The sequence below is a fragment of the Megalobrama amblycephala genome, linkage group LG1 (assembly GCF_018812025.1).
Source record: "Megalobrama amblycephala isolate DHTTF-2021 linkage group LG1, ASM1881202v1, whole genome shotgun sequence".
NCBI lineage: Eukaryota > Metazoa > Chordata > Actinopteri > Cypriniformes > Xenocyprididae > Megalobrama > Megalobrama amblycephala.
This window is the reverse complement of record NC_063044.1, coordinates 42152711-42165337: the sequence shown is the minus strand read 5'-3', so window position 1 is coordinate 42165337 and position 12627 is coordinate 42152711. Positions and strand designations below refer to the sequence as shown.

General features: G+C 35.9%; 1 protein-coding gene across 5 annotated transcripts; it reads left to right on the top strand.

Moving 5' to 3' along the window:
- The first annotated feature begins 33 nt into the window (after positions 1 to 33).
- il21r.1 (interleukin 21 receptor, tandem duplicate 1) lies at positions 34 to 10815 on the top strand. 5 transcript variants are annotated; one of them, XM_048193554.1, is made up of 9 exons: positions 61 to 186; positions 2294 to 2610; positions 2918 to 3041; positions 3185 to 3368; positions 3497 to 3693; positions 4591 to 4730; positions 4826 to 5076; positions 6043 to 6136; positions 8145 to 10815. In XM_048193554.1, exons 3-9 carry the CDS (start codon positions 2939 to 2941, stop codon positions 8835 to 8837), a joined length of 1662 nt encoding a protein of 553 aa, XP_048049511.1. In that variant the 5' UTR covers positions 61 to 186; positions 2294 to 2610; positions 2918 to 2938; the 3' UTR covers positions 8838 to 10815. The 5 variants fall into 5 exon arrangements, with proteins under 5 accessions (XP_048049527.1, XP_048049546.1, XP_048049511.1 ...); XM_048193580.1 differs by having other exon boundaries at positions 65 to 186; positions 3260 to 3368; XM_048193570.1 differs by lacking the exon at positions 2294 to 2610 and having other exon boundaries at positions 34 to 186.
- The last annotated feature ends 1812 nt before the right edge of the window (positions 10816 to 12627 follow it).

Sequence of the window (12627 nt, the reverse complement as noted above, 5' to 3'; positions counted from 1 at the left end):
GATTAAAACATCCTGATTTATATTGTTTTGTGATTAGCGCAATAACACTACGTTTTAACCTATTTACTACTTGTTTTTAAAAACCGAGTCAGAGAAACCCTTAAGATTTTAACATTTTGGCCAGGCATTTCTTGGACACCTATAGGATGTCAAGCGCACATATGATTGAGGATATTAATATAAGTGGTATGTAAAGTACTCGAAAGCCATACTTGAGTAATAGTATAAATATCTTACCAGAAAATGACTTTGGTAGAAGTTAAAGTCACTGTTTAGAATGTTACTTGAGTAAAAGTTTTAAACAATGTGAGATTTTTTTTCTACTTAAGTACGAAAAGTATTTTTTTTATTATTAAACGTACTTAAGTATTGAAAGTAAAAAGTACAAGTAAAATACAAAAGGAGCAAAAAAATATTATTAAAAACTGTGCACAGTTTGAGCAACAAGATTGTGTTCAGTTTTAACTCTTTCTTACATTTTGTTTCTTTGAATTAAAAAATGGCTAAATGTTTATTGTAATTTTTAAATATAAAAAATACTAATGTATTATTAAACATTGATCGTTCAGGTTAATTCAAAGTGCATTATAACTATTAAGAGACTACTTTATGTTAAATGCAAAATGTTAAAATGTAAAAGCTGAAATTAAAAATGAACAATACTTTTATTAACCTTATTTAATGTTACAAATGTAACTTGTTACTCTTATTGTATAAATCCAAACAGTCATGCTTAAAAATTACCATATTTACACACAAAGGCATAGCATGGGTCTATTTTATGTATATTTTCACACATTAATTGCCTCTTTTTTAGAAAACGTATCTAATCAAAATGTGTTATAGTGTCGATAAAAAACAAAAGAACTGAAATCGAACACATTTCTGATTTATGTTTTTGTTGCTGCATGATGAGGATACAGTTTAAATATGCAACTTTGCTGGATAATGAATGCATAACAGCGAACAAATGAATATAAACTAATGCAAATGAATGGTAACAATCGTGACATTAAACAGTTGGTGTTTTTGTTTCATTGTTTTAACCGCTTGAGGTACTACTAATGTTAGCATCCTCTCAGCCTCGACGACAAACATACTGCTGTTCTCCACTAATGCAGCATCTAGTCAACAAACTAATTACTTTATAATAATATGAAAACATGTACTGTAGTGTACACTGTGTATACACATACCGCTTTGTTGTTTCTGTTTTAAATCCGTTTTTGAAGTGTCCTGCTCTGTGCAGCGCGCAGCCTCACGTCACATGTCAAAACAAACTCTACGAGGTATCAGTGTTAGTTTTTATTTCACCTCTAGAGGCCGCTCTCATGCTGTATAATGACAGCGCACTCTTCTCAGCTGCTCCAGCAACGGATGCAAACCAGAAAAATAAATCAACCGCGGTTGTGCGAACATTTGCACATGCTTGCTTGCAGTCTGTGTTCTACTGCCTTTATTTTGTAGTAAGTAACGAAAATGATTTGGGAAAATGTATCGGAGTAAAAGTATACATTTTATTTAGGAAATGTAGTGGAGTAAAAGTAAAAGTTGACAGAAATATAAAAACTCAAATAAAGTACAGATTCTCCCAAAAAAATACTTAAGTACTGTAACGAAGTATTATTACTTCATTACATTATCCTAAACCAGTGGTTCTCAACCACATTCCTGGAGGCCCACCAACACTGCACATTTTGCATGTCTCCTTTGTCTGACACACCCATTTTAGATCTTTGCGTCACTACTAATGAGCTGATAACCTTAATCAGGTGTGTTTAATTGAGGAAACATGCAAAATGTGCAGTGTTGGTGGGCCTCCAGGAATGTGGTTGAGAACCACTGTCCTAAACCACTGATTAATATTAAACCCCCGGTTTCACAGACAAGGCTTAAGCTAGTCCCAGACTAAGCTGCATGTTTGAGCTGTTTTAACTGAAAGCAACGTGCACTGACATATCTTAAAATATGCATGTTATTGTTTTGTCTCAAGACGCACACCAGTTTTTTTTCTAGGGTAGGCTACATTTATAAAAGCTACTTAAATATCCTAATTGAACTAAGGCCCAATCCTGTGAAACCGGGTCCTTGTCGTACACAATCTGATATTCTTCTCTTTTTTTTTTCTTCTTTTTTTTTTTATGCAGTGCTTACAGCACTCAGACCAAAATATAAAATGTCACATATCACTGCTTTTTCTTTCTTTCTTTCTTTCTTTCTTTCTTTCTTTCTTTTTCTTTTTTACTCATACCAAACTATGATTTATCTGTTTTCTGCTATATTGACCCACCAGAAAAAGATGATGACACTGCACATTTATCCGGCCCCTGATGGCAACACCTACACAACAGGAACTGTCCTTAATTGGCTTCATTCGGGGCGGAACATCTGCAAATAGGCTCGTTTTATAACCACAACCACATCCTTCATGTCATACTTTCGTCACAAGCACTCTGACTGTGCATGTAGATCGGTAGAAGATTGGTATAACGTAAATGTCAGGAGGATTTATGCAATGTATAAATGGTGTTTGATTGAGAACTGCAGATTTTTATATTTTCACCAACATTTTATGTTTTTGTAAACGGGGTCAATGGGAATATTATCAAGGTAAGTTTTGGAATACTTCTACTTCTTTTACAGCTACTTTACCCTGTTTTGTTTTTTTTAAACTTGTTTAATCAACATATGTTGATTATAGACTAAACTATATATGATGATAAACATCATTAACATTTGTGATGGTTTTCTATATTTTCTATATATGTTTTAATATAATCATTATTAATAATCTTAATCTTTAATATGTTGTTTTAAACATTTAAAATGAATTAAATGAATGTATAATCTAAAATTTGGTTATACATTAAAACATGGCATTTCAAGCAGTAAAATAACATGTTTACTCTCATTGCAGTTTGCATGTGGGCTCTGTACAATGCATTTGAGCAGGCTTGACCACAGTTTCTGTCATTGTTTCTCCATGATGGCTCTATGGCAAGCCATATTCTTGCTTGTTGTTTGTGGACATATTGAGTGCAGTAAGTTTGCATTTATTGCAATATAACCATTCCCATAAATTCATTCTGAACGTCTTGTAAAATAAGTTTAGATACAGCAGAACGTCCTCAGAAGGATGTAGTTGCAACCTTATGATTTGTCTGGTGTCCTTTGACCTATGCAGGTGTTGATTTGAGAAGAAACGCTACCGTTTTTGTAGCTCGACTGACCACATTTCCTTTCACATCACTGTTTGCAGATGACAGTGTTTGCAATGTGACCTGCACCACAGACTTCATCTCCACACTGAACTGCTCTAATTCTGACTTGGCAGGATTAGCTTCATGTGATGTTGTGGCAGATTGCAGGTACAGATCTAGCACAGTGTGTTCCTACTTTGAGTCTCTGCTCATTGTTGTTTTTTTGTTTTTTTTTTTTAACCTGTTATTACCATTGGTCAACATATTGTTTAATTAGCACATTTCATGTGTTCCAGAAGTGAATTTTCTGATGCAAATGGGAGCTGCAGTATCATATCGCCACAATCCTGGTGCACAATGGAACAAGAGGAGCTGGATACGATAATGTCCTTTGATACCAACTGTTCTATCAAAGTAACGCAAATGGACAAACAAGGCAATACGGAGATCCCTGCAAAGAGTTACTCTGAAACAATCATTTTATACAGATATAGTACGTTCCTCAACCCACTTCATCAGCAGTGTAAAGCGTCAAATCTGAGATCACTAGTGAAAATGCTTAGAATCTGTAATTAAAATTATAGATTCTTTAATGGCATCTATAGTTCCATGAAGAACCTTTCCATTGCACAAAAGGTTCTTTATAATGGAAAAACATTCTTTAGCTTATTAAAATGCTTATCAAACAAGTTGTTTGGGGATCCCTAAATGGTACTTCTGTGACATGGCTGCAAAAACCCCCTTATGGGGCTTTTTGTTTTTCAAGAGTGTATGAGGATTTTCACAGTCTTGTAGTTTTTGGTTTAAAGTTTGTGTCAAACCTCAAATCAAGCATGATTTGAGATGGTCCAAAAACATCTTGAGCTTCAATGGAAGAAGAACATCTGACCCCATCTGTACAAAGAGTCACATGATCATTGCTAAATATGTACTTCACTGATTAGTACACAGCATAATGCTCTGCTTAAAGTACATATGGTCCCTCTCTAAATAGTGTTAAAGTAACACTGAAGCAGAGTTAAAGTTAAGGAGATAATTAAGCAATTAATTAGGTGATGATTGAGCATTAGTGATGAACACCTGCTGTTAACAAGCAGAATCACTGAAGAAAAGAGAGAAACAAAAACTACAACTGACTTTAACTCTGCTTCAGTGTTACTTTAACACTATTTAGAGAGGGACCATATGTACTCTAAGCAGAGTTGATTTAACTCTGTGGATTTTGCTGTGTATTGTTCATTTTACATCATAACCTTACTCAAAATCCCATAAACCTTCTAGTTGAAATTAGATTTTAATTCCATGTGATCTCAGACTTTTTGGACTTTTTTTGGTATTGTTTACTCACGGACAGCATTCACTAACATTTGTTTTCTTTTCTTTTTTATAGTTAAGCTAAAGCAACCTTTCAACCTAAACATTGCAAAAGTTGACAGGGGTTTCAATCTCACTTGGGATGTGGATTATAAAGATCATGAACTGTATGAGGACTTATACTACAGAGTACGATTACAAAATAAAACTGATAAGGTAAAAGATCAATTTCTCTATCCATATGGAGAGAAAATGACACACATTTTGCAGATTTTTCTGAACAACAATGTGAAATGCTGATTATTCCACAGAAGGAGCAAATTTACATCCTGGAGCAAAACCAACAATTCATGGTTTTCCTCAGTGAAAATCTCCTGCCAGGGAGGCAGTATGTGGCAGACATTCAGGTCGCCGTACACCCGAGGTCAATTAAATCCAAGTGGAGTGAATGGAGCAACAGCGTTGAATGGACAACTGACTCTCCAGAGACGGAGCAGTACTATTTCCTGCTGCTGGCACTTCCTGTTGTGGCGGTGGTGCTGCTTGTGTACAGTGGGAAACTGTGAGTATCACTTTTACTTGTTTTTATTTGTCCAGAATTTCATCTTGGCCCCGGTTTCACAGACAAAGCTTAGATTAAAGCAGGAATTAGGCCTTAGATAAATTACAACATTTAAGTAGCTTTTATAAACATGCCTTAGAAAATAACTGGTGCGCATCTTCAGACAAAAAAAAAAAAAACAATGGCGCTGACATATTTTAAGATATGACATATTTTTTAGTCTGGGACTAGACTTAAGCCTTGTCTGTGAAACCAGGCATGTTTCAGTTCAAATCAAATAAATAAATAAATAAAAAATGTCATTCTCAGTACTACTAACCGTTTACTTGTCAAAGATAAAGTTGCTCCTCATGGAGGCCATGAGGTACATTTTAAGACTTTAGGGAATTGTACAAGCTTGTACAGAAGTCACTTTGTAGGATATAGAGAAGTGAAGCCAACTCAAACCTCTCTCATTATGACTGATACTTCATTTATGAGTCACATGAGCGTTTTTATTATCTGTAAGTCATATGTCTCTGAGGTCTATATTAACCTTTCAGAACATCTAGATGGGTTCACTCCTTACAAATCTTAAAGATTATGTACTGAGAATTTTGCCTGATATCCTTCATAGTGGCGGGCTTAATGAAAGACTACAGACAAGTGTGATCTTCAATTTCGATAGCGCCTCCTCTAAATGAGTTTTCCAGTAATCGATATGACAGCACTTACCGTATATGAATAGTCCTTTCTCACCTCCCACGTTCACAAAAACCACAACAGCAGCAGATATGTTTGTGCAGACTGTCTATTTTCATGTAGGTCAAAAACTGGAGGAAGTCAGAGCTACAAGCTCTGCAAGTGCATAAACTAGACAGTTTCCATGACAGCTGCTGTTTTCATTTCTTATTCAGCACATAATTCTCATATGTCCAGAAATAATGTCACTCAGTTCCTTAACACTTTGTCTTTTTGCATGTACAGAGGGAGCTTTAAAAAGCCCACCTTATGGCAGCACATCCCAAGCCCCCATGAGTACTTCACACCGCTCTACCATACATATCAAGGAGACTTTAAGGTAGGTTGTGTTTCTAAATCTCTTGTGCATAAGCAGAAGTCTCTGTGTGCGTGTGAGTGAGATAACATTAGGGGACTTTCATACATGCGACTAACTTAACCTCACTTGTAAACGGGGAATGTGACATTTTTCAAATGAGTCAGTCTGTAGGGGCTTCAAAGGAACAGGAGGGCTCACTTAACATTTGGTAGAGATTGCGTTAAATGTGAAAACCGAAAGCATCAGTTTTCCCCTCTAATGGAAAGTACTATGAGTTCAAACCTAAACTCTGATAAGGTGGGTAGTTATAAATAGTTGTTTTTAACTAAAGGGGAATTTAGTGAATATTCCACTGGGTAGAGCTGAAAATACTACCCTTTATCAAAAGATCTTTCTTGAGTTGTTGTTGTTGTTCCTCAGAGGACTTCAGTAACACTAGCACTTCATTTACTTGGTAAATATATTAATACTCGCAGCTTTCTCTGAAACATTAACGTTATAAAATGTGACGGTGTCGTGAACTTTCAAGACTTGAGGCACCAGCTTTAAGCAAAGCAATTAATGAGGAAATCGTGGCAGCTGTGTGATCTTTATTTTCAAACTGTAAAGGAACACATATTCCAGTAGAGGTCAGTAACATGCTGCATTAGCAACAGCGAGAGCTGTGCGTCATCCAATGTCAAGTATACGTCAAGCGTCATGTTAAAAAAAAAAAAACTTTTTAAAACATTTGCCCCCGGTTTCATAGACAAGGCTTAAGCTAGTCCCAGACTGTTTGAGCTTTTTTTAACTGAAAGTAACTTGCACTGACATATCTTAAAATATGAGCCATTGTTTTGTCTCAAGATGCACACCAGTAATGTTTTTTTTATAAAAGCTACTTAAATACCCTAATTGAACTGAGGCCTAATCCTGTTTTAGCCTAAGCCCTGTCTGTGAAACCGGCCATAAAAGGATATATTTTTGTTCCGTACAGTGTAAAAATAGTAGAGGTGTAGTGATGTAATTGTTTTGATCTGCTCCGTTTAGGTGTAAATTGCTCCGTGACACCCTCTGTAATTTTCCAACCCCTCTTAATCCTAAAATAGATTTCTCATAAAATGCTACAAAATCAAAAATTGAAATAATTGAACATTGGGGTTTTTAACTGTATGTTATTTGTTTTATTTTGTAGTTGTGCTGTTTAGCGTTCATAATGTCAGTTTTCATTCGTTGTGCAAAAAACCTGACAAATGCTTTGAGTAATTTTGACTTCATGCATCTAAAGCAAAAATCATTCATTAAAAGCTTTCATCTTTATGAATGGTTAGCATTCATAAAGATGAAAGCTTTTAATGAATGATTTTTTTCTTTTTAATTAACACATTTTTAATATGTCAGGAAATGATGATTGCGATAAGTGCGGATGTTATTGACTTATCTGCAGGTAGGCGTTGTTTTGAAGGAGTGTCTTGACATTATCACAGTGGGGGTTTTTTATCGGGTTCATTTAGTTGATTAGAATTTCATACAGCTGAATATATCGGGGTTTTTTTAATATATATATATATATATATATATATATATATATATATATATATATATATATATATATATATATATATATATATATATATATATATATATATATATATAATTAATGCTTTTATTCAGCAAGTACTCCTTAAATTGTTCAAAACGAGATTCTTTTAACAATCAATTCATCAACAAATCCTGAAAAACTGTATTATGGTTTACACTAAAATATTAAGAAGTTTTTCAATATTGATAATAAGAATATTTCTTGAGCATCAAATCATCATATTAGAATGATTTCTGAAGGATCATGTGACACTGAAGACTGGAGTAATGATGTTTGTTTATGTTAGCAACTGTTATTTGTCATTGACCATTTAGTAATATGGCAAAACTGGAAGTGACTTCCATCAGCTGGCCAGAAAACTTTCACACTTCTCACATGCAGTCTTAAAGTTAATGTCATTTATTTTCATGCCTATATGTAAAAGGATCTACTTGTGTTTTATTTCAGAGATGGGTCGGACCGGTCCTGACCTTCAATAACTTCGATTTCCAAGAGAAGAGCACCACTTTGCAGGTGCTTTGTGAGAAGCAGCAGAACGAAAGCTCTGGGGAACCTGGCAACGGTAGGAACGGCGATCGGGACTTTGGTCTGTCGGGTCAAAACTCATCGAAACTCTACTTCCTTGGAAGCAACAGTCACAATGTCGCACACTCCGGTGGCCACATATCGATGGACACCGTTACAGTTTCTGGTCAGGAGGGCATCATGGCCGACTGGTCCGGTGACAATCATAGACGGAGCCTAGAGGACTTCCTCAATGACAAAGACGGCAATCAGAGAGCGGCTGAGATCGCAGACAGACAGCCTCTTGTACCCGAAGGCAGCGGTAGTTTACGGGGTTTAGACTGCGATGACTGGCATCTACAGGAGCACGACTTGGAGAACATTGAACAGGTCTCGCTGGACTCTTACAATTCCAACGAGCAGTCCGATGATGGTTACCCACAAATGGGATTGGATTTAGACACCATAGACAGTGGATTTCTGGAGTCGGACTGTTCAAGCCCGTCGGCTTTTGATGGGAATGAGCAGATAGAGACTGAATCGCTGGATGGCGTGGGAGGCTCCCATTCGAATTATGTCAAACAGTGGGTGGCTTTTACAGCAGTTCAAGTTGATGCCCACAGCACTGGAAAGTAGCTGATCATGGGAGTTTCTATTACTACAATGAACTGAATAATAAACAGGTGATGGTGGAAGCGTCTACAGAATATTTGAAGACATCACTGTTTGGACCTAATTTGCACACAATGCGTTTATGTGAGCAGTTTCTTCTTACACTGAACTGTATTTGTGGCATAATGCCACAAAATAGACTAAATGTTAGACAGTTGTATGATCGTTCACAGGACATTGGTTTACATTAGGCTGCAGGACAGTGTGTATGGATGCATCTCAGCCTGCATACTTTCAATCCTGTGGGTCAGAGTTTGCGCAACTAACAATCAATATCCATCACTCTAATTGTACATTTTTTTTGTCATGCTCTATTTTTATTTCAGTAAAATATTGTAATGCTTGGCATTTTTAATGCGACATTGATATCACAAGAACTTCTGTGGCAATGATAATGGACAGAATCCCAGTAATTATTCCACTGAGCTTTACTTGGAATTTCTTAGTTTTTCTCTTGAACTCGTCCCTCTCCTGGTCAGTTTTGCACTTTAAAAAATTGTTTTCTCCCCTTTACTTCACTTCTAATCCCACATAACTATGGAAGTCCATTTTCACCTGCAGAGTAAAAAAAAATGTAGTAATTGAAAGTCACAATTATGAAATAACAAATAACGTCTCGGAGTAAAACTAAATAAATATGCAATTGTGACTTTATTTGTTGCAGTTGCGACATATTTTTTATTATATATCGGATCTGCCACAAATAAAGTTACAATTGTCTTTTTTATTTACGGTATATAAAACAACCTCTGCCTATAGAATGCAAAAGAACAATTAGTGTCTCAAATCAGCTTGTTGAAAATATTATGCCAAAAACGTCTGGTGGTTTACTATCCCAGCTAACAAGAACAAGAACAATGTTCCAAGAACATTTTGCTAACATTTCCATAAAGTTATGAAAATGTTTTTTTTTTTTCTTCGGTTCTCTGAAGGTTCAAAATGTTAAAGAAACGTTCCGTTTTATCATTCTTAAAACATTATATGAATGTTACTTTTGAATGTTCTCTGAACCTTCAAAAACAAGTAGCATTTAAAAATATGTTAGATGAACATCCAACTAAAACATTTCAGGAAAAAAAAGTTATATGAATGATGTAAAAATAACAATTTTGTGCTAACATTTTGAGAACATTATTAAAAGAGCATATAACTTTCTATTAATGTTACTGGAAGAGCACTTGCTCATAACTTTGATAGAACCCTGATAGAACGTTAGCTAAAGTTCTGGGAACATTCCCTGTTAGCTGGGATGTCAGTTATGTGTCTAAAAACCATTAATCTTTTTGAGCTGACAGGGTATGAAAATATTCAATTTAGAAGTTTTAAGAATTAGCTAAAAAGCCCAAACTGATCAATCTTAATATTTGGGGGACATGTACAAATATTTGAATCTAAGAAGAGTAATGAACATGCTAATGTTTACATGCTAACATCAAGAGAATGGCTACATGACAGTGGACTGTGGTGATTTTATAATGTATTTTACTGTCAATACTGACACAGCATCTAACTACATACTCTGCGTCAAGTACATTTAGCATGTATAATAGATGTACTAAGGGAAGTGAGGTGCGACCAATGTCTAGGTACTGATTATCTGTTGAGGTAATACTGAGAAATTAAGCACTTTGCAAATTTTTTCATTAGAAATACGTGAGCTGTGCAGTTTTTCTGTTATTGCGCACAATGTTGGAGTTATCAGTGTTTGCTGCACAGAGCAAGATAAGGTATGAGTCATGGACGGGTCTACAAAAAGCCAGATAGCTGATAATACTACGGGTATTTCTACATATCAGATCTTTGAACAAACGATTAGCTCAGCAGTCAGAATCTCTTGTTTTTGTTTTTTTTTTGTCAAGTGCTTTTTGACCCTTTTATTTTTCCATTAATGCAAGACACATCTCTTGATTTTCATGAAATTATTAAATGCACTTTATTTTCATGATCATATTATTTATTTCACATAATGGAGTAGACACTTTGATGGTTGGAGGTGATAACAGACTTAGTTTGCAACTAGAATGGAAGGTTTAAAAGCAAACTTTATGGTCCCTTGGCCTTGACAAACAACATGACTTCAAGGGTTAGTTCACCCAAAAATGAAAATTCAGTCATTAATTACTCACCCTCATGCCGTTTCACACCCGTAAGACCATTAATCTTCGGAACACAAATTAAGATATTTTAGTTGAAATCCGATGGCTCAGTGAGGCCTCCATAGGGAGCAATGACACTTCCTCTCTCAAGATCCATTAATGTACTAAAAACATATTTAAATCAGTTCATGTGAGTACAGTGGTTCAATATTAATATTATAACGCGACGAGAATATTTTTGGTGCACCAAAAAAAAACAAAATAACGACTTATTTAGTGATGGTCGATTTCAAAACACTGCTTCAGGAAGCATCGGAGCATAAATGAATCAGTGTATCGAATCATGATTCAGATCATGTGTCAAACTGCAAACGGCTGAAATCACGTGACCTTGACGCTCCAAACAGCAGATTCGATACACTGATTCCTTTGTGCTCCGATGCTTCCTGAAGCAGTGTTTTGAAATCAGCCATCACTAAATAAGTCGTTATTTTGTCTTTTTTGGTGCACCAAAAATATTCTCGTCGCTTTATTATATTAAGGTAGAACCACTGTACTCGCATGAACTGATTTAAATATGTTTTTAGTACATTAATGGATCTTGAGAGAGGAAATATCATTGCTGGCTATGAAGGCCTCACGGAGCCATCGGATTTCATCAAAAATATCTTAATTTGTGTTCCGAAGATTAACGAAGGTCTTACGGGTGTGGAACGACATGAGGGAGAGTAATTAATGACAGAATTTTAAATTTTTGGGTGAACTAACCCTTTAAGGCCTGTTCACACCAAGGACTATAACTATAATGATAATGTTAAAGATATAGTTCTAAAATTGTTCTAAATATAAAATAATAGCAGTCACACCACAACTATAATGATAAAGGCTGTTCACACCAAGAATGATAACTTTAAATATAACGTTAGCAATAGCTATATTAGCTTCCAACCAGCGGATGATTTTCTGTTTGTCTTCTGTCGCTTAAAGCAGAATGGATTGCTGTCAAAAAGATTTTAGAAAATAATCGCTCTGGGGGGCTTTTACTGTACAATCACATAACCCGCTGTTACAAGTTACACAACAAACCCTGTGTCTAAATCAGGTCCCTAGGTCGTGAATCAGTATGTAAATGAATGTGGCTGATTCCCTGATCAGTGCCCTGACTACTGAACTAGGGAGCTGATTGAGACGTACCTAAAGTTTTAAAAAAAATCAGCTAGATACTCATGCCCATAGACATAATAAAATACATAGACGCCCTATTGCCCACTGGATCACACGTCAATGGTGCCGCCATATTGTGCACGGCATATCGTACTGAAGTGTACTGAAGAAAAGATGCCTGACTATTTTGAGATTTTACAAACCGTAGTGCAGTCCAAACCATATATCGGGGAATTACCTTTCACATGCAAGTCTGAACAATTGGTTCTGGTTTTATTTGTTCATTATAACATTATTTTGACAGCTAGCTGACCACCTAAGTTGGACTATAGAGGGTATGCACGTGACGTCACCGTCGACCGTTATGACTGCGGTCACGCCCACTGAGTGGCAAAAAGACAGAGTGGCAGCATTGGGTTTCAGCGTGGATGCCGCAATAGGTCGCTGCAGTTCACAGAAACAGCTGGACTCCAGGCAAAGAAACATGTTTTGCA